At 38.2% G+C, this 25,674-nt stretch overlaps 1 protein-coding gene across 2 annotated transcripts in view; it reads left to right on the forward strand.

The window, feature by feature from the left end:
- Window positions 1-25,674, forward strand: part of LOC107587764 (NADP-dependent malic enzyme-like) — a 98,696-nt gene that overhangs the window by 68,169 nt on the left and 4,853 nt on the right. For both annotated transcript variants that reach the window (XM_016275666.1, XM_016275667.1), the window contains 5 exons: window positions 1,032-1,193; window positions 8,180-8,283; window positions 22,367-22,476; window positions 25,019-25,116; window positions 25,388-25,501. In XM_016275666.1, the coding sequence (XP_016131152.1) occupies window positions 1,032-1,193; window positions 8,180-8,283; window positions 22,367-22,476; window positions 25,019-25,116; window positions 25,388-25,501 (588 nt within the window). The remainder of the gene's footprint in view (window positions 1-1,031; window positions 1,194-8,179; window positions 8,284-22,366; window positions 22,477-25,018; window positions 25,117-25,387; window positions 25,502-25,674) is intronic.

Consider the following 25,674-nt stretch of genomic DNA (forward strand, 5'->3'; position numbering starts at 1 on the left):
TTTTAGTTCAAAAGCCTGGTTATAGTGTTTTAGCAATCGAGAAAAACTGTAATATTTCTGTGGAAACCACAATACACTACCATTCAAAAGGTTGGGGTAAGTAATACAAACCCGATTCCAAAAAAGTTGGGACACTGGACAAATTGTGAATAAAAACAGAATGCAATGATGTGGAAGTTTCAAATATCATGTTGCCAATTGACCTAATAAGTTGCAAATTGGTCCTCCAGCTGTTCCTTATATGTACATTTAACTTTTCCGGCCTCTTATTGCTACCTGTCCCAACTTTTTTGGAATGTGTAGCTCTCATGAAATCCAAAATGAGCCAATATTTGGCATGACATTTCAAAATATCTCACTTTCAACATTTGATATGTTATCTATATTCTATTGTGAATAAAATATAAGTTTATGAGATTTGTAAATTATTCCATTCCTTTTTTACTCACAATTTGTACAGTGTCCCAACTTTTTTGGAATTGGGTTTGTACTTTTAATCAACAAAAATGCATTAAAGTGACAGTAAAATGTTTATAATGGTACAAAAGATTTTATATTTCAAATTAATCTTGCTTTTTTGAACGGTCTATTCATCAAAGAATCCTAAAAAAGGGTAAAATTCATAATAATCACCAAATCAGCTTATTAGAATGCTTTCTGAAAGATCATGTGACATGGCTGCGGAAAATTCAGCTTTGTCATCACAGGAAAAAAATTAATATTAAAATATATTAAGCAAGAAAAGCAATACTTTAAATTAGAATAATATTTTACAATATTTTATAGCTTTTATTGTATTTTTTAATAATAAAAAAATGCAGCCTTGGTGAGCATAAGAGACTTCTTTCAAAATATGTTCATTTTTCCCAAACTTTTGACCTCTAATGTATGGGTGTGAGTATATACTTGTAAAATAATGAATAGCCCAGATTTTGCTTGGTATGTTTTTTTAATTGCTTATTTATGCAGTCTGTTTGTAAATTTGCTGACTGTCTTAATAACTTTTGTACTTTTGGTTGTATTTTTGCTAGGCTGTAGTGGTGACAGATGGAGAGAGGATTCTGGGCCTGGGGGATCTGGGCTGCTATGGCATGGGCATCCCTGTGGGTAAACTGGCCCTCTACACCGCCTGTGGTGGAATGCCGCCTCAGCAGTGCCTTCCTGTTATGCTGGACGTAGGGACAGACAATGAGGTAGGCAGACCTGTGGCACTACAGCCAATCAGACCGTGACTGCTGACACACGCTTGCCATCTCGCTTACTCTGACATAATCAAAGAGGGACTTAACTATTCTTATAGCAGCCACATCCTCTCTCACGACTCTAATCCTCCAACTTGTTTGTTTTCACCGGTCGCAGCTTGCAATGTTGTAGCAGAAGGAGAGAAGCAGAGGTGACTGCTGCAGTAGCTGAAGGATATGAATAGCCCTGTGAGTTCAGAGGTAAATTTAGTGAGCGTAAAGCCTACAGTATGTCATTCTTAACAGGGCCAAGGGTGTGGCTCTGCAGAAATAGAAAACCACTGCCTCGTCTACCAAGGCTTTGTGCCAGTGGACACCTGGCACTTCTTTCTGTGCCAGAGCAGTGGCTTAGCCATGCCATCATAGATGCCAAATTTCAGATGGAGGGAGAGAGGAAGAGAAGTGAGAGAGGAAAAGACTGAGAAACAGTGTGTGACTTTCAAACTTTTGTGTTTTAGAAACACTTTTCATTCTGGTTAAGTTATAGCTATGTATATATAAATATTTGTTTATAGTTCATACAGTTTTTCTTACAGAACTGTAGTTCTTAAAAGAATGAAATGGACATGCACTTTTTTAACTTTTAACTCTTAAAATAAGAGCTTTCAGTTTAACGGTAAATTTCATCAGATTTATTATAGACGCAAAGTAATGGAGGAAAAAAGGTTTTTTAATGTTTACATTTTTTTGAAAGAAGTCTTTTATGCTCAGCAAAACTGCATTTATTTGATCAAAAATACAATAAAAGTCATATTTTATTATATTACAGCATTTTAGGTTAAAATAAGAGCTTTCAGTTTAACGGTAAATTTCATCAGATTTATTATAGACGCAAAGTAATGGAGGAAAAAAGGTTTTTTAATGTTTACATTTTTTTGAAAGAAGTCTTTTATGCTCAGCAAAACTGCATTTATTTGATCAAAAATACAATAAAAGTCATATTTTATTATATTAAGAAATTTAATTTATTCCTTTTTGAGCAGCAATTACTCCTGTTTTCAGTGTCACATGATCCTTCAGAAAAAAAATGTAATCTACTGATGTGGTGCTCAGGAAACATTTCCTTATATTATCAATGTTAAAAACAGTTTTTGCTGCTTATTATTTTTATTCTTATTATAATTTTTAATTTTTTTGTTTTTTTAATTTTATTATTATTTGCTTTATTTATTTTATTAATGTATTAATCTCTTTATTGTGGATATCGTGATACACTACCATTCAAAAGATTGGGGTAAAGACATTCATTCACTTTTCATTTGAACTTTCTATTCAACAAAGATTCCTGAACAGAAATCATAGTTTTCACAAAAATATGAATATATATATATATATATATATGTATATATACTATCAGTTAATATGAGATCATTTGTCATGTCAACCATTCTTGCTTTTAGACTAAAATGTGAAGTTCCTCAACTCATCAGACAGCTTCACACTCTTGTAAGTCTGTACAAAAGCTCATAAATGAGTAAGAGGGTAAGAGCACATTAACACTGTTGTGTAACTGCTCTGAGTCAGTTTTCCCATTCACTTCTGCTTCAGTATCCAGCAGGCCAGCTCCACATGTGTCTACTGCTGCAATGCTAAATTCGGAGTGGCCAGTCAGCTATTCAACGTATCCTCAGGCATCAAAACACTTAAATGAGTTGACTCTCTAGATTTTGGCCCCCTGTCTGCGTCTGCATCCAAGTGTATTCAGCTGGAGGAATGAAGAGAAAAAAGTTATTTTTTTGCAATTTTGTTTCATTTATTTATCATTTGTTTTGATTAAACTTTATTTATTTGTTTATTTCGCGCTGTCTGGGTTAATGTTGCATGCATGTGTTTGCGATAAAGCGTCTGTTTTTGTTATTAAAATGATCTCAACGTAGACGGACAGAAACGCATACGCAGTGTTTCAAACCCGCACACGTGGCTCGCTGTTTAGTCTTCCGTCCTTCTACAAGTCTAAAATTGAAAGACTTCTTCTGCTGCACCATTTGGCCGACTTTGGATGCAGTCTGAGGTAATTAAGACCTCTTTTTCAGGATATTCTGAAGAGATGACAGATCTAATGATTGATGAATTCACTGCGTACACCCCCACAGCTGTGTTTGTGTGCGTTTTATAGGACTGTGCAGCCAGATGATTAAATGAGTGTTATTAAAGGATTAAGTCTACTGTTATTTCTAAAGGAGCAAGACGCCTGCTGACTGGGGTCAGGTTGTCTCCTCTCTGTCAGACCCTCAGAGGGAGCTGGATGACTGCACCTGGATCAGTTTGACTCTCCAAACACAGTCAATACAGACAGTGAGGAATCTGATCCATGATCAGCATACATCATTTAAGGGTGTTTGATCCAGGCTCTGTATGCTCTGGTTAAACTCTAATCCGTAAAGAACGCTGTCTGTGGTCTGGCTGCTAGAGAAAGTTCAAGATGTGCAAATAACATTGAGGGGCTTTGTGCAGTCTTTTTGTGAAGAGCTTAAGTGTGCTAATTGTTCGTGTCAGCAAATGGGATTTCCTGTCAGATACTATTTGCATCTCAGTGTAAATATTCTCAGCTGTTATTTGCAACCCTTTGTAAATATATACACTATTATGTACACAATTTTTAATGAATATTTTATTATTTCAATATTATTTTAGATTTTTGAATATTACTTTAATAGAGTTTTATATACTGAAATAGATACTATGAAAATATTGTTTTAGATATTCGTTATTATATATTTTATTATAAAATAATACAAATTTAAACCATAAAAATATTAAAACATTATATAAAATCCTAAATTAATATAACTATAGTATTAGTAAATATTTTTATCATATGAATATTGTCATCATCATCATCATCATTATTATAATTATTATTGTATTTGACTCACGAGCCTTTTGAGAAATGTATATTTTATATATTAGTTTGTTTGTGTGTGTGTGTGTGTATATAAAAAGTATAAGAACATAGTATAATTATAAGTAAAATTAAGAAAGAAAACATTACAAATTAAGAAAATAAGAAAACATTATTATTATATTTGACAATAAATCTTATTTCTTTTGAGAAATGAATCATTTATATTTTATATGTTTGTATTTTATATGTATGTTTGTGTTTATACTGATTCATATGAGATTTTGACAATTTTGAGGGCAGTATATTGTATTTGTAATTAAAATGTGTAATGATATTATATTATTATTAATTACAGAAGGCAATGTATTGTATTTATATGCCAAACTGTTATATTATATTATATTATTGTTGTCCTAAAATATTTTACTCTTATGAGTTTTTTTTTTTTTTGTGGCAAGTTCAGTGATTTACTAGCTGCAATGTAGAACCAGATTGTACAAACAAAAACAGCCAAAACAGACACTTATAGACTGCAATCAAACCCAATGTAAACACTATCTGTGAATTTCCTTTTTTGTTGTTTCTCTATGTAAACACCTCCTGTGAGTGTTGCTGGAGTATTGTGCCTTGTCTAAACAGTGCTGTATTGCATGGAGATCTCTGAACTACTGTATACACTACAGACCTCCAGACAACAGATTATGATCACTGACACCACATCAGCCTATGTGTCTCTGCTGTAAAAGAGGAATATGATCTCTGATGATGTCTCTTATACATCTTTCAGAGGCTGCTTCTGTTGATTGACAGTAGGGACACTTACTATCACCATCACCTCATGTGACCTCATCCACACGCATACATTTCACATACTGAAAGGAAACCAAATGATGTCACTGCAAACAAAGTGCTGTCTGTTTTGGTTGTGGGTGGCCCAGGCAAAAAAAAATCTCTCTCTCTTGCTCTCTCTTTTTCGCTCTCTCTCTCTGACACTCATTTTCTCATTCTTCTCTGACTCTGTGGCTAACAGACCCTGACTGTTCCTGTGCCTTAATCTCACCTGAAAGACTACATACACGTACAGTTCACACACAAAGCACAGTTCACCAAAAACCCACTATTAATCCCTGAGAGAAAAGGGCTTCCTCTCATCACTTAGTGACTCCTTTTTACAAAAGAACTTCTTAGTAGTTGTGCAGATCTAGGATCAGATTTTGTCCTGATTTTGCAGGAATTATCTCAGGTGGATCTGTTTCACATACAGCAAATTTTCTGTCCAGGAATATCTGTTATTTTAGATATTAGCTTAGCTTTTAATCTGATGTATTAGAATTTCAGATATTACATTTATTACAGGGCTTTTTATAATGTCAGCTTCTGGTTTTCATCAAATGGTGAAAAGATCAAGAGATGCTGATAGGAAATTTAATATGGAAAATATTAAATTGATCCTTGTTGGTCCCAGAACTATATTTTCATCAACCGATCAGACTTAAAGGTTAAGCTTAGGGGTGGGAGTAGGTAAAATGTTTAAATTTATTTAATTAAAAATGTATATTGTGAAATATTATCAAATATTATTTAAAACAAAAAATTGTTTTCTATTGTAATAGAAATTATATTGTTTTAAAATGCAAGTTATTTTTGTGATGGCAAAGCTGAATTTTCAGCAGCCATTACTCCATTCTTCAATGTCACATGATCCTTCAAAAATCATTAAATAATATTTTTGTTACTAGTTTTTGATTTATGGTATTTAAAATGGAATGGAATCAAATGGAAATTAATGTAATGCATCCTTGCTAAATAAAAGTAATAAATTACTTTCAAAGTCACAGCCATGACCAATAATGTAAACAGAATTTTTTTCTGGTACAGTCTATGATTATCCTATAAATGCAGTGAGGAAAGGGCTTGTTTTGGCTCTGCCCCATTGATGAGTTAGATGGCACAACATGTCATGATCCACTTCTGAGGAGGTGTGGCAGTTTGATGTTTGTTTGGGTTCCTGGGAGGTTCAGAGAAGTTCCTTTTATAGCGATTATAGTTTTGAGATTAAAAAACAAAGTCACAACAAACCAGACCCTCTGGAAGAATATCCCCTCCCACTGAGTGTGCTTTTAAAAGTGCATTATGAACACACAATAAATCTGCCTGCAGTTACCGTCTCATATCTCAGACTGCGCTCTCCGTTTCCTCTCCCACTTTGCTTACCGCCTGAAACCAGACAGTCCTCCCTTTTAAGGGCACATTTATGATCTCAGTTGCTGTGTAAAAGTCTTGAATAGAAATCCAAAGTAGTACTGGAAGAAAAATATCCCTTTATTCAGTTTCACTCTTCCTGCATGTGTTTTTTTTTTCAGCCAACATGCCAGCATGTCATATCATGATTTTGTATTGCTTTACACCACACATTTTGTTCTGTCTATCTATCTATCTATCTATCTATCTATCTATCTATCTATCTATCTATCTATCTATCTATCTATCTCTCTCATAGTTGAGGTATACCTATGATGAAAATTACAGGCCTCTCTCATCTTTTTAAGTGGGAGAACTTGCTCAATTGGTGGCTGAGTAAATACTTTTTTCCCCACTGTATATATATATGTATATATTGTATATACTGTATGTGTAAAAAATATCTTCTTTTGTGCTACACAGAAGAAATTACGAGAAACTACATGAGAAAATTATGGCAGATTTTTTTTTGGGGGGGTGAACTATCACTTTAAAATGAATGAGCTGTGTTAATTACACAAAAGAAAATAAATGAATGGGTTTAAAATGTATACTGTATATTTATTTACTTAGACCAATCAGAATCCAACTATCCCTTTTTTATTACTTGACTTTACTTATAACTTAATATGATAATGAATAATTCATATGATAAATTTTGAAAGAAGTGAGGGAAAAGCTGAAGATGAAATGAAAGTAGCAACATATATTTATTTTTGTAATGTGCTGTACATCACAATCAAAAAACTGTGTGCACTTTAAAAATAGGGTACATTTTCATTTAATTTTGACTTTAAAGACAACATAAAGAAATTTTAAAACTTCATAGGACTTACTGCTTTTTCAATCCCACACAGCAACTTCAATTTTTTCTCTTTCACTATAGTTCTATCAGATAAAAGAAGCTTTAATACTGAGGACAGATCGTCAGAAAAGATCATGCCTGAAATTTTGTGTGCCATGGGAATGAGTTCTGATGAAAGCACTTCCTCATTCACCGTGATCAAAACATGTGGAAAAACTTCCAGACTTGTTGCACCACACATCAGTACTGCTGAGAGTGATGCAGGTGCTCTGTTAATCCATTTTCTTTTCTGCTTGACTGGCACGCTGACATTGATGGGGCCTGCAGAATTTTTATATGACGCTCACATTCTCTCTCTACTTCCCTTCTGTTTTTCCTATAGTGTTAGTGACTTTCAGTGTGAAGTCTGCAGATCTGTACTAGAGTGACAGCTGCTAGATTTCCAAATTGAAAATGCAGTGCAGTTCTTTTTCTTCACATGTTGGCCTCTTTCTGTCTCCTTTTATGCTTTCGTGCATTTCTCTTTCTCTTGTTCTCAGTCTGTCTTTTAAACATATGCTTACAGGCACAAATAACTGTGAGAGGTTTATACAGCTGCAGGGTAACCAGATTACCATATGCAATCTAATTAAAGAGGTGCTGTGCACATAATAAAACATTCGCTTTTGAGTTTTGATGGTATTGTATTTTTGTTTCTAGTCCCCCCCCCCCCCCCCCCCCCCCTGTTTCACTCTGTCTCGAATCGCACTCTCGGAAAGCACTTGAGAAACAGTGTCTATTCCGCAGGTCGGTACGCTTTCAACTCTTTTGTCAAGTCAAGTCAAGTCACCTTTATTTATATAGCGCTTTTAACAATACAGATTGTGACAAAGCAACTGAACAGCATTAATTAGGAAAATAGTGTCAATAATGCAAAATGACAATAGTAAACACTCATTTTTCAGTTAAAGACAGTTCATCATTGAATTCAGTGTCATGCCATTGTTTCTACTTGATGCCTGGGATTATAGAAGTGAAAACCTTTTCTTCTCTCTTTCCCTGTCACAGGAGCTCCTAAAGGACCCTCTGTACATTGGTCTGAGGCATAAAAGAGTACGCGGACAGGCCTATGATGAGCTTCTGGATGAATTTATGAAGGCTATCACAGACAGGTATAGAAAACCCACTGTACCCCTCCCGCACAGCACACATTTCCTTCCACAGGGCGCTGATGGAAATGCCTGGAGAGCATAGCTGAACCATTGCGTTGCAGGAATGTGGGGTGAAGCGCATGCCTCTAGATTTGTGGGCTCTGAGCGACGACTCCAGTGGTAGAGACCCGAACCGGATCGCTGACTGCACGCCTCATCAGTTCTCTCCCCACATATCCTGCTCAATACTGAGCCATGTGGTGATGTAATTCAGCCCATAACCAGCCCCACTGCCTGATGGCTCATTCAGCTCACTGATGTTTAGAATGGTTCACGATCTTGTGCCATTTGTCTTCGAAGATATCAGTTTGGGTTATTTGAGTTCTTGTAGTTTTTTTATGCCATTTTATTGTTTGACAGCTCATCTTTCATTTCACTTTGGATGTTGGGAGATTAATATTTACTATGAACTTGAATATGTTCAATGAACTCTAGTGTAGCATTGTTAGCATTGAAAAGAGAACTTTTTGGGTCTTTATTAGTGGAATTTGTTAAAGGCGTCATGAATTGCCTTTGTTTTTTTATTTTGTACTGTTCTCTGAGGTCCACTTATAGTGTTATCAAGATTTTTATACCAAAAAACATCATAATTTAGAAGTAATAGACTATTTTCTGTCCTGTTTTTACCCCCCTCATCAGAACGCTCTGCTTGAATAGGCATGTCGGATTGTAGACTTTGAAGTAAACGCCCAATGCTATGATTGGTTAACAGTTGAATCCTCATCCTCTCAGCCCAGGTACGTGTATTTAGGTTGAGCATAGTTTCTGCTCCTCTCGCCTAGAGAGTTATGCTGAGCACTCTGCTCCCTAGTATTTTTGTTTTGCAGTTATTTCAGGTTGTGAGGCTCTCTGATCAGCTGTTCTTGAGCCTGGTAGCTCCCCTCCCTTTGAGGGTCGCTATGCTGCGATCACAGTTCCTAGTGTTCTCTCTACAGAGCTCTGTGGCTGTTTTAGGTTGTTAGGCTCTTGTGGGCCTCCTTGATAAGTCGCTCTTCAGGTCGAGCTTTCGAGTACTCCCCTCACTTGAGGGTCTTTGTACTGAGTACGCTGATCCATAAGGGTGGATGATTGCACTCCCCTCGCTTTAGAGGGTTGTTATGCTGAGTGCTTGCTCCCTAGAGCTCTGTTCGGCACTTAGGAGCATGGTTAGTACTCCTAGCTCAGTACTTTAGCTTTTTGATTCGCTATGCAGTGTACTCCGCTCCCTAGAGCTCCACTTAGACAGTACTATTAGTATGTAGGCTCTATCGTGAGCCTCACTAACTGTGTCTAGCGTTGAGTGTAGTCAGGTCTCCTCTCGTTTTAGAGAGTCGTTATGCTGAGACCTCCACTCTAAAGAGCTCCTCAACTAGGGTTGAGTGTTGTTAGGCTTCCTTTCGTTTAAGAGAGTCATTCTGCTGAAGTCTCCACTCTTCAGAACACCGTTTTTGGCAATAATATAGTATGTAGGCTCTTTCTTTTTGAGCCTCACTAACTGCCTCTGGTGTTGAGTGTAGTCAGGTCTCCTCTCGCTTTAGAGAGTCATTATGCTGAGACCTCCATTCTTAAGAGTTCCCCTACCAGGATTGAGTGTTGTTAGGCTTCCTCTCATTTATGAAAGTCATTCTGTTGAAAGCCTCCGCTCTCTAGAGCTCCGCTTAGGCAGTATTTTTAGGCTCTTTTGTGAGCCTTGCTAACTGTCTCTAGCATTGAGTGTAGTCAGGTCTCCTCTCGTTGTAGAGAATCGTTATGCTGAGACCTCCACTCTTAGGAACCTCTCCACTAGGGCTGAGTGTTGTTAGGCTTCCTCTCGTTTAAGAGAGTCATCTTGCTGAAGCCTCCGCTCTCCAGAGCTCAGCTTAGGCAGTAATATGAGTTTGTAGACTCTTTCTTTTTGAGCCTCACTAACTGCCTCTGGCGTTGAGTGTAGCTAGGTCTCCTCTCGCTTTAGGGAGTTGTTATGCTGAGACCTCCACTCTTAAGAGTTCCCCTACCAGGATCGAGTGTTGTTAGGCTTCCTCTTGTTTAAGAGAGTCATCCTGCTTAAGCCTCCGCTCTCCAGAGCTCCGCTTAGGCAGTAATATGAGTTTATAGGCTCTTTCTTTTTGAGCCTCACTAACTGCCTCTGGTGTTGAGTGTAGCTGGGTCTCCTCTCGCTGTAGAGAGTCATTATGCTGAGACCTCCACTCTTAAGAGTTCCCCTACCAGGATTGAGTGTTGTTAGGCTTCCTCTCGTTTATGAAAGTCATTCTGTTGAAAGCCTCCTCTCTCTAGAGCTCCGCTTAGGCAGTATTTTTAGGCTCTTTTGTGAGCCTTGCTAACTGTCTCTAGCATTGAGTGTAGTCAGGTCTCCTCTCGTTTTAGACAATCGTTATGCTGAGACCTCCACTCTTAGGAGCTTCTCCACTAGGGCTGAGTGTTGTTAGGCTTCCTCTCGTTTAAGAGAGTCATCCTGCTGAAGCCTCCGCTCTCCAGAGCTCCGCTTAGGCAGTAATATGAGTTTGTAGACTCTTTCTTTTTGAGCCTCACTAACTGCCTCTGGCGTTGAGTGTAGCTAGGTCTCCTCTCGCTTTAGGGAGTCGTTTTGCTGAGACCTCCACTCTTAGAGTTCCTCTACCAGGGTTAAGCGTTGTTAGGCTTCCTCTTGTTTAAGAGAGTCACTCTGGTGAAGCCTCCGCTCTGCAGAGCTCCGCTTAGGCAGTATTAATGTGTAGGCTCTTTCTTGAGCCTCACTAACTGCCTCTGGCGTTGATTGTAGCGAGGTCTCCTCTCATTTTACAGAGTTGTTATGCTGAGACCTCCACTCTTAAGAGCTCCTCAACTATGGTTGAGTGTTGTTAGGCTTCCTCTCATTGGAGAGAGTCATTCTGCTGAAGCCTCCACTCTGCAGAGCTCCGCTTAGGCAGTATTAATGTGTAGGCTCTTTCTTGAGCTTCACTAATTGCCTCTGGCATTGAGTGTAGCCAGGTCTCCTCTCATTCTAGAGAGTTGTTATGCTGAGACCTCTGCTCTTAGAGTTCCATACTTTGGTGGGTGAGCTAGTCTATGACGTTGGCGAGCTTTGAGCCTCCCTGTAGAGGTTTGTAGCTCAGGTTCTGGCCAAAGCGATTTCGCTGGGGCAGGGATGATGTTCCTTGAGTCTTTGACTTAGGGAAACCAGTTATTTGGGCACTCATCCCTCATCATGGCGGTGTTGGTATACCGTTCCCCTAGTGCCCTCTAGAGGACGCAGCGTGGAGTTCCCTTTCGAAAGGGAACATCTCAGGTTACGCATGTAACAATGCTTCCCTGAGAATAGGGAACGAGATGCTGCGTCCCATTGCCATGCTTCGGGCATTCCTGCCTGTATCTCCTTCAGACAAAGAAGTGGATGATGTATTCCGCAGGTGCTCTTTTATACCCACAGTCGCTTTATTGTTTACATCATAGGCTGCTGCCTGCCAATGTCAAGTTCATTGTCGTTTTTTCATTCATGCTTCAGACACCGGTCACGCTGGAGGCGTTCCCCTAGCGCCCTCTAGAGGACGCATCGTCTTGTTCCCTATTCTCAGGGAACCATGGTTACATGCGTAACCTGATATGTTTTTCCACAGCTTGGCACTGCACAGTGTCTTATTGTCTTCTGAGCCATCTTTATCGTTTGGTTTCTGAGTAGACCTGCGTTTTCCTGTTTTGTCATTTACACTACAGGCAGTGATGTAGAAGCAGGCATTGATCTTCTTCTGCGGAGGCGGTGTGTAGCCACACTATTACATCATAGAGTGGTAAAAATTTTCAGCTTAGACTCCTTGCTAAGGTGAAGGGTTTTTTAACTTGTGCTGAGTTCGAGAGAGCTATACATGCTTTTATCTCATCTCGACTAGACTACTGCAATTCAATGTATATTGGTATTAACCAATCATGTATGAATCGCTTACAAACAGTACAAAATGCAGCTGCTAGACTTTTGACTGGCACTCGCAAATACGAAAATATTAGCCCTGTCCTACTCTCTTTGCACTGGCTGGCGGTCCATTTTCAAATAGAGTTTAAAATTTTACTTTTTGTTTTTAAGGTTTTAAATGGACTGGCACCTTCGTATCTTTCTGACCTTTTGAGTTTACACAGTCCAGCTAAATGTCTAAGGTCATCGAATCAGAAACTTTTATTGGTTCCTAGATCTAGGCTGAAAAGAAAAGGTGACCGGGCTTTTGCCATAGCCGGCCCTAAATTGTGGAACAGCCTTCCAATCTCTATTAGAATAATTGCAACAGAATCCCAACAGGAGTTTATGATTTCAAATTATTATTTGTTTGTCGTGTCTTACCATTTTATGTATTTTGATTCCTTTTAAACTATATTGTTCAGCACAATGGTCAACCATTGTTGTTTTATTGTGCTTTATAAATAAAATAAATGAAAAAAATTAATGAAATACAATCCACAACCTGTCATTTTGGCAGACTGGCTTCAATATAAGCTAGTTTTAGACTAACGAGAAAGTTTTGAGTTCTGAAACTTTCAGAATGTTTTTATAGCACAATGACTTCTTATATGTCAAAAGATCAAGGGGATTTTGGTTTCTCAGTTCATGTCCCCTTTAAAGGGTTAGTTCACTAAAAAATGAAAATTAGCCCATGTTTTAATCAACCTCAAGGCATCCTAGGTGTCTATGACTTTCTTCGTTCAGACGAATCCAGTCTGAGTTATATTACAGTTTTTCTAAATTGCTAAAACACATTTCTTGAAACCATCACTAATTTTCTCAAAACCTTAAACACAAATCCAAATACTCAAACTAAATTCACGAAACCTCTGACTGTTCCATCAAAATCAAACAATCACTGCAAACCCATTTCACTTGCACTCAAAATCAAACGGTGCTCTCAGAACGCACACACATGATTCAATAAAATAGATACTACAGAGCATTCATTAGACACTACAGAGAAAAATGGAGAACACAGCATCCAGAACATTACAGAAAATGTTATATTGTATTGAGTAAACAATTTTGCAATTCTGTAAACAGTATAGTACTGTAATTGCAACTGAGTAAGGTGAATATATTATATAGGCCTACTGTATGTACTGCAAGAATAGTATTGTGCTGAATATTGAATAGTACTGAATGTTTGTATATATTCAGCACTTGGATACTGCAAAAATACTGCAGTCCAACTGCAAAGGCCAAAAAGGTCAAATAAATCTTTAAACGAATAGCATGTTATAGTACACTCAAATACTGTAAGTTGTGCAATTGTAAAATCAGGGTCAATGAGAGATTCATTCTGTCTCAGCATCATGTCTTTGTTCTTGAGTCCGGCCTGAGGACTTTGTCCACATCACAAGTAATGTTGTCTTTTTTGATAGACAAAGAGAAAAAACCCTCTGGTCTGACAGATCCAGCCTTGATAACACTCTCTAAACCTTACTCTTTCTCTCCTCATCCTCTTCCTCCTCATCCTCCACTTCTTACATGTACTCTTCCTCCTCTCCTTCTCAGATTGTTTCCATCTATTGTTCGTATCATCATTCAGTCACCTGTGCCACTTGTGCACTCTGAACTGGCTCATATTTTGTACAGCTAGTTTGATCACATCATTAGAAACACGTGTGAACAATTTTGAATCGTTGTGTGTAAATGATGACAACTGTGCTTTAGTTGTGTTTAACTTTTGCCACTTGTGTTAAGCATTTTGCAGCACAAATGCATCACAGTGTGATAAGTCTTTAAGTGAATGAGAATGTGTTTGGAGTTTTGCAAAAAAGAGTGCATGAGATTTGAAAATAGAGCCTAACTGCATGAACGTGTTTAAGGTTTAGCAGAAAGAGTGCTTTATTCGACAAATTGGTTTAAGCTAGTGAGAATTTGGTTCAGAGAATGGGGTTTAGTATTTTAGCAATTCAGAAAACTGTCAAATTTATCCTTGCTCTTTCAAGTGTTAGAATGGCACTGGACAGGTGTTTTTTTTTTTTTTTTTTTTAAAAAGCCAAAAGGAGTCAAAAAAAGTGATGCGTTTTGTAAGAAAATATATCAATATTTAAAACATTATAAAAACTTTTCTCTCTCTTTTGCTAACTGTCGTAGGACGTATGCGAAAAATATATATCTTAGACTTACATTGAAGAAGGGACACAAACAGTATCTAGGGACCAGAATATCAACCAACTAGCAAAAGCAACCAACTAGCAACCGCATGACAACCACATAGAACATAGCGGCAAGTTCTGCACTGGTAAACACCATTAATATTTAAGAACCAGATACTTGGTCAAAGTCCTTTCGTTTGCTTTAGGCGCTGGTGTGGCCTGGTTCGAAAGTGGTTGTCATAAGAGCATAGTGCCACACATGGCTGTATTTAAAGCAGAACTCAAAAACCCCAGTGTCTGATTTCCCTCCAGCTGGCTGAATATCGCCATGATTCTATAATAATGGGGTGGACATGAAACTACAGGGAACAGCATCACTTTTCCCCAAAAGTGCAGAGTTGGCGGAAAATGAATGATTATAGGTTGACGACTGAACAAATGATTACAGTACTGGTGATTTTTAATAAACTCCTTATAATTTTACATTTCAGAGGCTCAATGCTTTAGGAAAAATCCTGAAAAGTAACATTGTTCGCTTGTTAAAATACATTTATGCGTTTATCTAAAACAGCTTAGATTGCATTGAAGGTATAAGACCTTTTTAGACCATTAGTTTATACTTTAATTGGGAATCAAACCCAAGTGGCATCCATACCTCAAAGGTGATTCACGCTCAAGAGTCAAAAATATGAATCACATGGAGAGAACTGCCATTGCTAGCACCATTTTCTGCTCTTTGAGGTACAGGAACAGTTCTAAACGTCTCTCAGTTCTAAAGTTGAAGAGTTTTAGAAGAAACCGCACCCAACACTTTATTGGGATATTGCAAAAGTTTGTCTTTATTTCATTTTGAGAGTAGAGATAAAGAGCATTTGTGCAGAATAGCTATGCTAGTTTGACAAGACAAAGACAAAGGAAAATCATGAAAATTAATTAGCTTTCATTGAGGTTCAGGCCTTCAGACTATAAGTTTAACAGTCCGCAGGTGCTCTGTTTCCCATCAAGCCTTTTTGTTTAAGTCCAGACTTAAGTGATGAAGATTAATGACACCAATCCCCATCAGGCCACTTTTCTGCCCCACAATGGCTTTAACAAGAAGAACTAGAGCAGATAGTGCACACAGACACTCTTTGAGGTATTTCATTTGGGTAAAGAGTGTACAACACCATATAAAAACACGCATCCAAAAAAAAAAGCAGCATTTTAGGTAGTAAATGCTGGGATTATTTTCGCGGGTGTTGTTATGCTTCTTTTATGATGTTGTTAATTCAGGACATTTTTTTTTTTTTCGCTTCTCAGGCTTTGTGTTGTGGTGCCAAAGTAGTTTGTGGGGGGTTGACTTTGTTTTCCATCTTCTCCCAGGACAGACTGAAAAGTATCTGTCTTCTGTAGCCCCTCTGTTTGCCCCGGCTCAATTCCCTTGTCAAATTATTTCATTAGAGCTCGTCACTTTTCACAGAGCTCTAGTGGTGACTGTGTTCCAGTTATTTCTATGGTAACAAGGGCCATCTCAGGGCATCGTTACGAAGCCATGTTAGGACAGGGGATGTAGGGGAATGTTGCTTGATATTGAGGAAGGATGTTTGAAGTAGTGTTTAACAGAAAGAGCAGCCTGTGAAGCCCCATGGGCTGTGTGTGCTGGAGAAGAACACTGAAGAGCTGTATGCTCACCATGAGTCAAATGTATTGCCTGTACCACTTAACCTTGACCTGATAGTAATTATATATTTCTGACATTATGAAAAATATGGTTGTGTTTTAGAAGTGTTTAGTTGTAATGTTACGAAAACGGTAAGCTGTGCAGGTTTAATTTTTAATAATGATCTTTTAGTTATATTCTGATGTCAAACTGTTTTTAAGTTTAAAAATTATCTATCTAATTAGTATCTGTTTTGTTTCCAGTATAAATATCTAAACATTTTTAAAGTGATACATTTACATAAAGTGTATTATTTCCATACATTTTTATAGTTTATTCTTAAAGGGGTCATATGATGCGATTTCAAGTTTTCCTTTCTCTTTGGAGTGTTACAAGCTGATTATGCATAGATAAGATCCCTGAAGTTGCAAAGACTAAAGTCTCAAAACCAAAGAGATATTCTTTATCAAAGTTAAGACTCTGCCACGCCCCCCTAAAATGGCTCGTTCTAACACGCCCCCACATATCTACCTCACTATGTGGAAATATTAGCATAATGCGCCCAAATGTTCACGCAAAGAAAGAAGGCGTGGTTTCAGTAACCACAGTTAGTGTTTAAGCAACCATGTCAGGGAGACGCTGTGTGTTTCTAGGCAAAAGCAAAAGCACTTTATTTGGCCTTCCGGAAGTAGATGCATTTAGGAATCTTTAAGATTACTTACAACAGAACAGCAATGCATTTTATGGATGACCGTTTCGTGAACCTAGGAGAGGAGGTAATTCTGACTTTGCTATGACAATCTGGCGCTTCTGAATCAGCTTCTGTTTTGTTATTAGTTTAAGTATTTGCTATTGACTGTTCAAATGCGGAGTTTTGTGCATTGTGTGTGTGTGTGTGTGTGTGTGTGCGCGTGAGAGAGAGAGAGAGAGAGAGAGAGACAGGGTCACATCACATTGGAGTCAGCTGTCTTAACCGTGGCTTGTGTACTGCAAACACATACCAGCTTCATCGCTGTGTCTGTCACGCGACTCTGTTCCCCTTTCGGGCTCTGTCTTTACATTTATTTTGAAAGATGAAGCTCGCGATTATGGTAAGGGGCGTTACATTTCCGACGAGTGCTTGCAGTGTTCGGCCAATCACAATGCACTGGGTCAGCTGGCCAATCAGAGCAGACTGCGCTTGTCGGAAGGAGGGACTTTGTAGAAAACAAATCGTTTGAGAGAGGAGGGACATAGAGGACCTACAATAATGTACAGTATTTGAAAAATAATGTGTTTTTTGAACATTAAAGCATGTCAACATATTCTGTTATACCAAATACACAAAATAATGATCTTTAAAAAAGCATCATATGACCCCTTTAAAACAAACCCTACAGAATAAAATAATATATAATGAAATAATATGCTACCATTCAAAAGTAGTAAATACATTTATTATGTTACAAAAGATTTTGAAAAGATTTCTTTTAAGTCTTACAAACTATCTTTCTGGGAATTATAAAGTGAAATTTGTGCAGGTTTTGGCTTGAATGCAGTTTTATAAACCTTAAAACTTGTGTGCAGTTTGTGTATACACATACTTTTAGGATGAAAACTATGCAAAATTTTATACACAAGGTTGCGATATTCACCCTTTGCATATGAGAAAGAATGGTCTGTAAATGGGGATAATGTTTGACTTTAAACATGATTATGTGGGCAAACCTGTCTGGAATCCTAGAAATTGTGTTCATATTGCATGTGTGTGTGTGTGTGTGTGTGTGTGTGTGTGTGTGTGTACGTATTTAAGTCTTTGGTTGAACAGCTGTTTGGATGGGATTCTTAGCATGACCTTTATCATGGAGGCCTGTGGGCAGCATGGTAGACATGCGGGCAAAAGAATATCTTTGTGAACGTGTTGCTCTGCCAGAATGCTTTCACCCAATCTCAGCAAACGTCCTGAGTGTGTGTGGCCCAGCAGTACGTATTTAAGTCTTTGGTTGAACAGCTGTTTGGATGGGATTCTTAGCATGACCTTTATCATGGAGGCCTGTGGGCAGCATGGTAGACATGCGGGCAAAAGAATATCTTTGTGAACGTGTTGCTCTGCCAGAATGCTTTCACCCAATCTCAGCAAACGTCCTGAGTGTGTGTGGCCCAGCAGGATTACGCTGAACCTAAACTTAGTGGCTGTTTTTCATCTCTATTTTCTCTACTCTGTTGAGCAAACCACTTTATGAGAAATGCTTAATTCCCAACAGCCATGTTGTATTCCTGTTGTGCTGAAGTGCCGCAGTGAAATTTGGCCGGTTAGCGTCAAATCTCAGTGCTTTATCAAAATAGACTTTGACTCACTTTTGTCTGCAGGTAAATCATTTATGTTTGAAAAAAATTAGTAGTAAATCATCACTGATTGAAACAAAGGGCCTTGTTGTGTTTTGTTAGCCATGGCGTGTAGATAGGTTTAGCAGTCTCTCATGGGCTCTGAGCGCATTTACTGCATTCCTCTTTAAGAGTGATGGAGCCGGGCTTCCTTACTAGGATCATTTAGACAGAGACTGAAGTGTATTATGGTTTGTATAGAATTTGCTGGCTACAGACTTCAGCTTCCATATGCCTGACAAATAGATTTAGAAATTGTGAGATGTGGTGCATGGTAGAATTTTGAAAATAATAAATGAATGCTCTAAATGTACAGGTGTTCATCCTTCTATGTCTGAGCTGAGGAGACGGCCGTGTGTAAGTTTACACATGCTGTGTGTGTATTAATGCCAGAACTACTCTGAGGCTGCTCTGTTTGTTTGATAGGTCATTCTGAATGTTACAGTTTGTGTGTGTGCATGTGTTTGTTTGGGATTGGAAGGATCAGTTTTTGCCTGCATTTATAGGGACTCAAATGTCCAGGCTAAAAATGAACTGCAGAAATACTTTTTATTTGTTTGTTTCCTTGATTCACAATTGATTATGTATAGGTAAATATATTGAAATATATATTGTATTAAAGTACAGCAATTACCTCTATACAGTATTTTTAACTTTTTTATTATTTATTTTAACTTTTATGATCTATTTTAACCTATTTTGTTATTCTTATTATGTTTTTAATAAGAATGTAATGCAAAAAATTATAATAATTATTATATAACTTCAATGTATAATTTTTGTATTAGTCATGGAATAGGATATTTTCACATCACAGTTTTGTCAGTTAAGGGTTGTTTTATTGTCATGAAAACAATGTCTGTTTTAATGAGCAGCATAAAAATAGGCTTAATTTTCTTGGATTTTTGGCATTTTGACTCAACTCTGCTGGCAACAGTCTCACAGGTGTGTGTTCACCACTTACTTGTGCCTTTTTTTAAAGAACAGATTGCCAAAAGGGTCAAAGGAAGTGCAGTAGCTATAGGTCTTGGAGAAAAGTTTTTCTAAAAGTTGTTATTCCATCCAAAAACGTTTCCTCATTCTCAGATGCTGATCTGTTGACCTAGAGAACTCAAGCAAGTAGCCTGTGTGTAAAATGGGATTTTTGCATGCTTTTTCTGTTCCTAAAAGCATAGCACAGCTGTCCTAGAGCATTTTGCATTTATTTAATATTGCAGTTGATTTAATATTGGCTTGAAGAGCTCCACTCAACACTCTCAACACTGTCTGCCCTGTCTGGAGGTAAAGGCAAATGAGGAGAGAGACAGTCCCTGCAGCTCTCAGTGTGCTTGGGTGTGTCTGTCATTGTCTGGCCTGAATTTTGGTTGAGAGGACCAGTGCAGCTGATCTCCGGCCAGCTCTTTGTTTGAGTTTTACAACAGACACAGAGGTGCATTATGGATCTCATTGAACAAGGTGCCAGAAAAAGACAAGCTTTGGTGAGAATGAGACCACTGTCCACCGAATGGGTGCTTTGTTTTGTTGGTTGGTTGTTTCTGTCTTTTTCTGTCTCTCTCTCAGGCACATTTATGCAAAATGAAACCCTAAGGGCCATAGTTCACTCTGTATCACCTCAAATGTTAAACAGTATTTAGTTGACAGACATTTTTCTTGTTCTTATGCTACTATTGACATATTTTACAACCACTGTTGAGCTAAATCAATAGGTTATGATTTCATTTTTCATCTTCCTCAGATGATGCACTTCAACAGATCAGAGAGCATACTGGGATTATGACTCACTTTCTCTATGTCCTATTTATATCTGCCAAAGTTCTCCTCCAAATCCGCAAGCAATTACTCTGTCAGTATCTCTTGACTGCTTTCCTGCCTCCTCCTCAAGCAGCTATGTCAGAGATTAGACTGCAGTTTGATTAGAAGCACCAATCTGAGGCCGGATCTCAGGACAGGGTTTCTTAAAACTTTGGATGAGATTCTGAAATCAGTAAACCTTGTTTACCTACACTGTAAAAAATGACCGTGAATTTAACAGTAAAAGACTGTAAAAATGCTACAGTAAAAACCTGTTAAATGGTTAACGGTAAATTCCCCTACTATAGACAGTGAAAAACTGTATTGGACATTACATGTATTGGACATTAATTTTACGGTAGTATACCGTTTTTGGAAGTGAAAAAGACCGTATAATTTACAGTGAATACCCGTAAATTGACATTCCCAGAATTCCCTGCGTTACATTTCAAATTTTATGTTTTTTTGTTGAAATAACTGTTTCTTCTTAGTTTTTTCTCATCAGTTTTGTTTATTAGGGTTGTGTGTTACAGCTAATGTTGTTAAATTAATGTTTATTGCATTATTTCAGTTTCATGTGTGTTAGCATGATGGTGTTTGGTGTTTGTGTGAATGACACTGTGCACCTTCTATATAAGTTATTATCTAAAAGCTGCTTGTGATGGGCTTTGGTTCATCATGTGACTTTCTCATCACCAACTGCATTTGGTGGTTATCAGTGTATTACAAAGGTGCAAAACAGATTTCAGTACTTCAATAGGTTGGTATATTAACATTATATCAGTTAATGAAAATACAGTATTTAACTGTAAATTTAAGTTAAAACCGTAAAACCTAAAACGTTGCTACCATATTTTTTACGGTAAAATTCCGGCAACCACAGCTGCCGGTTTTTTACCGTAAATTTGATGCTGGAAAGCCTCTGGAGACAACGAAAACTTTATTGCGTTTTTCTGTTTTTGTAGCATGTCTGAACACGCAACACTGACCGTTTTATATTACTTAAAGGATTAGCTTACCAAAAATGAAAACAGTCACGACTAACTAATTTCTACAATGATGCATCGTAGTAAAGCAGCGAGTTACATTGTTGTATTAGAATTCACCCCTAAATGATTCATTCACAAATCGGACTGAATCAGTTATTAAATTCAACTCACTTGGCTTAATTAGTTTAACAGACTATTACAGGGGAATATTATTACTGAATAACAACTTCCCACACATCATGTATCGATACATTTATGGTGTTGTTGCTGTTGTTTTTTTCATTTTTTGTTTTTTCTTTATGATTTTGTTAATGGAAGTAAAGAAACGGATGGATGCTTCAGTAGACAACTGTCATTGTGAATAACGTGAGAGATTTTCCCCTGTGTGTGTTTGAGAGATATGTATACACGACAGCTCTAGGCAGCAATGCAGATCTTTATTTCTCTTGCATTGGGTTGAGTGACAGGCCAGCTCTTTATGCAGCCACACTGTGGTGTTTACCTATCCTGTTTCCAATGTCTAGGTGTCTGGGATCGAATATTGCATCAAAATATGATGGGCCTGTATCTGCCCTCTAGTATATCCCTTTGGGGAATGAGTTGGTTGCTGTGTACTGTTCTTCCAATTGTTTTGCTGACTGGATAAATAACATGAGAAACCACTGAATTACTGCTGTAGTCCATTTAAAAGTCCACAGTTTTTCTCATGAAGTTCTGTCCTCAAGAGAGACACGATTGTGGGTGCGCAGATCATTGCGTTTGATTTTGAATAGTCATTTGGAAAGGTTTTTCTCTGTGCTCCACATCATTTACTAACTGATTATACAAGGGTTGTTTATTTGCTTTTCTGACCATTGAGAGTTGTGTTTGGCTGTGTAAATGACTACAAAGCAATGATAACAGTCTCCGGCCCACGCTGAGAAAACCTTGAGAAACCTTTAGGATTGAACATCCACAACCACCCCATCTGTGATAGGCTTGAGGAGCAGTTGGATGGCCCCCTCTGCAGGCTGAAGTGGAGTGCATTTAACTAGCCACTTAACATGAAATGGTACATGTTTGTTTGAGATTTTCGGCTAGCCTGTAAGGATTTGGACAATTTTGTTAGGATTCTTTGTATTTGCATAACAAATGGCTTTGAGATTATGTATTGTTTTGTTATGTTTCTGCGTTCTGAAGAAATGTACATAGATTTTTCTGTTATGCACAGGTATGGGGTGAACTGCCTTGTCCAGTTTGAGGATTTTGCTAACATCAATGCCTTCCCTCTGTTGAGCAAATACCGCAACAAGTACCTCACGTTCAATGATGACATCCAAGGTATGGGCACAAAAATAGACTTTAGTCACACACTAGTTTTAAGTTTCACCTGAACAAAATTATTAAAGTAAAGAGAACACATACAGTATAAGTTAGGCTTTAGCTCAATTAAAAGAGTCATAATGTTAAGATTAGTCCGGTTCTCAGTCTATAGTGTAATTCAGAAATCAATTATTGTAAGTTAGTCATTCAGACCATCTCTCTCTCTCTCTCTCTCTCTGATTTTCCTTTCTAATGCTTAAATCCATCTTGTATTTATGGTTCACTAGCAAGACTGGGTGGTTGAGTGCATTTTTTCGTCTACTTTCTTTTCTACCATCCTCCCCTCTCAGTCTTTATCCTTTTTTACACAATAATTGCAGACACATTCCAATCAACAACTTGAACACAATCGCACTGTTTGAAATTGAGTTTCAATCAAATGTTTGGGTGGAGCACATTGAGTTGATCTCACCGTTCACACAGTTAACAGTTATATGTGTCCACTGGAGTTGAGCAAGTGGAGCTGAGGGGGAGTTTTCAATTTATTCTATATGGAAGCTGTTGTTATTGGAGTTTCTTGTGCTCATTTCAGTGCTTGTTTCATATTTCTCATACAGTTTGCACATTTTTGATGTTTTATGTCAGTGGTTCTCAACCTTTTTACAAGGTCAAAATATTCAGGCCCCCCTCCGTGTATGCTAAGATATTTCTAGCATTTTTTATTGAATTAATTACCCTGATTAACTGAATATTTTATTTTACTTTCATTCATTTTATGATTCCAGAATTTATATTCTATATTCCAGAATTATATGTTTTCAATTTATGATTTGGAAATATGCTTTTTTAAATTTTCCAAAAATTAAAAAAAAAAAATGTTTTAATGATTTATTAATTTAAATACTTTTAAGTCATCCTGTGGCCCCCTTGGAAGTTGAGCCCTGGTTGAGAACCAGTGGTCTAGGCCACTGGTCTCTAACAAAAAACACCATAAATATATTGTCAGGGAAACACCAGTCTCATCAGGTCCGCTCCCCCAACATCACTCTTCGTGTCCGATGCCTGCACGAGGAAGTCATCATTTCTGGTGCTGGAGAAGTCTACCGCAGATGTGGTCCTGGGACGCCCGTGGCTTACCCTACACTCACCTTACCTCGACAGGAAGAGCAACGAGGTTCTCCGATGGAGTGAGTACTGTCTCCACCACTGCCTGCCTCAAGTCACTCCCTCAACAAGGTCTCGGATCCCAATTTATTTGACCAGTGTGGAGAGCCCCGAGCCAGTAGAGAAACCCTCTATACCACCTGAATACCGGGCGTTCCAGGATGTCTTCAGTAAGCAGACTGCCACTAAGCTACCACCACATAGGCCATGGGACTGTGCAATCGACCTGCTCCCTGGAGCTAAGGTCCCTAAGGGTAGAGTATACCCACTGTCCATCCCGGAGCATGCTACTATGGAGGAATACATCAAGGAGGCTCTCCGCCAATGCTTTATCTGTCCATCTACCTCTCCAGCTGCGTCAAGCTTCTTCTTTGTCAGCAAGAAGGATAGAGGCCTGAGACCATGCATTGACTACTGGACCCTGAATTCACAGACCGTAAAGTACCCATATCCATTACCCTTGGTTCCAGCTGCCGTCGAGTAACTCCGTGGTGCTCGCATCTTCTCCAAACTTGACCTGCGAAGCTCCTACGACCTCATTCGAATTCTCCCTGGAGACGAGTGGAAGACGGCCTTTATCACACCTACTGACCACTACGAATACCGGGTGATGCTGTATGGGCTCGCCAACTCACCGTCCGTCTTCCAGGGGTTCATGAATGAGGTGTTTCGGGTGGTTTCTCCACCTATTTCTCACGCAAGCTATCTCAGGCGGAACAAAACTACGACATCGGGAACCGTGAGTTGTTGGCCATCAAGCTCATCCTAGAGGAGTGGAGACACTGGCTGGAGGGAACTATCCATCCATTCCAAGTCATTACTGACCACTGGAATCTAGAGTATCTTCGTGATGCTAAATGTCTGAATCCTAGACAAGCCCGGTGAGCGCTGTTCTTCACACGCTTTAACTTTACTGTCATCTATTCACTTACTTTACTATGTCTCTTCACTTACCATTCACTCACCTTGTGGTCTTCTTCTGTTCTGTGACATATATATATATATGGGCCATTCAGAAATAAAGTTTACAATTCTCCAACTGTTTTCATGCATATGTATGATGATTTTATTGACCGTGTATTGAAAGCAAGCTAGACTTCTCTGAAGACAGCCACACTGTTGTACATTTAATAGATTTACCCCCAAATCAGATCTTTAGCATTTAGAGCGGATTTCTTCTTTGACAGAATATATAAACAGCTGCTTATCTCACTCCTTTGACAAATCCTCCATAAATCCACCTTCGTATTGACTCCACCTTTATGTCTACAATTAATGAGCTTCCGGAACTGAGTCTCAAGCCTCAGCTCATCCTTTTATGAACTGTTTTTCTGTTTACCTCAGAGATAAGATTAACACCTGAGTGAAAGATATTTGTGTTTTTTCTGTCCCATAGGTACTGCTGCTGTGGCTGTGGCGGGACTGCTGGCTGCCCTTCGCATTACCAAGAGCAAAATGAGCAACCATACCATTGTATTTCAGGGTGCAGGGGAGGTGAGTGTGTTTGCTGCACAGATCCACAATTTTTTAGTATTTTGATGGTTGTTAATCCACATTGAGTGAACAACAGCAGTGCATGGGCGCAAATATGCCACGGTTCATCTTGTCTGTCAAATGTATTAAATTATTCTTTTAAGATTCATTATTTGGGTCAAGCTGTGAGATTTTTATTGAAATGCTGTGAAGTTCACAGAGTTCGCATCTCTTTAGATGTGTTCAAGTGTATGTGAAATGTAAATCTGTAACAGCATTTTTATGTTTCCAGGCTGCAATGGGCATAGCTGAGCTCATCATTATGTCGATGGAGAAAGAAGGGCTTCCTCGTGAGCAGTGCATAAAGAAAATCTGGATGGTGGACTCTAAAGGACTTATCGTTAAGGTGAGGTCATCTTCCAAACTTAGTCAAATAAAGCGCATCCATAAAACATGCCTTGCTGGTATGACAGACAGCGGAAGTGAGAAAAAAGTATTTGTAACATTTTAAATATGGATATTTTTCTTACAAAAACGCATCGATTCACTATCAGAAGGCCTTTATTAACCCCCCCGCCC

This window comes from Sinocyclocheilus grahami, unplaced genomic scaffold, assembly GCF_001515645.1.
Source record: "Sinocyclocheilus grahami isolate Dianchi unplaced genomic scaffold, SAMN03320097.WGS_v1.1 scaffold96.1, whole genome shotgun sequence".
Classification (NCBI taxonomy): domain Eukaryota; kingdom Metazoa; phylum Chordata; class Actinopteri; order Cypriniformes; family Cyprinidae; genus Sinocyclocheilus; species Sinocyclocheilus grahami.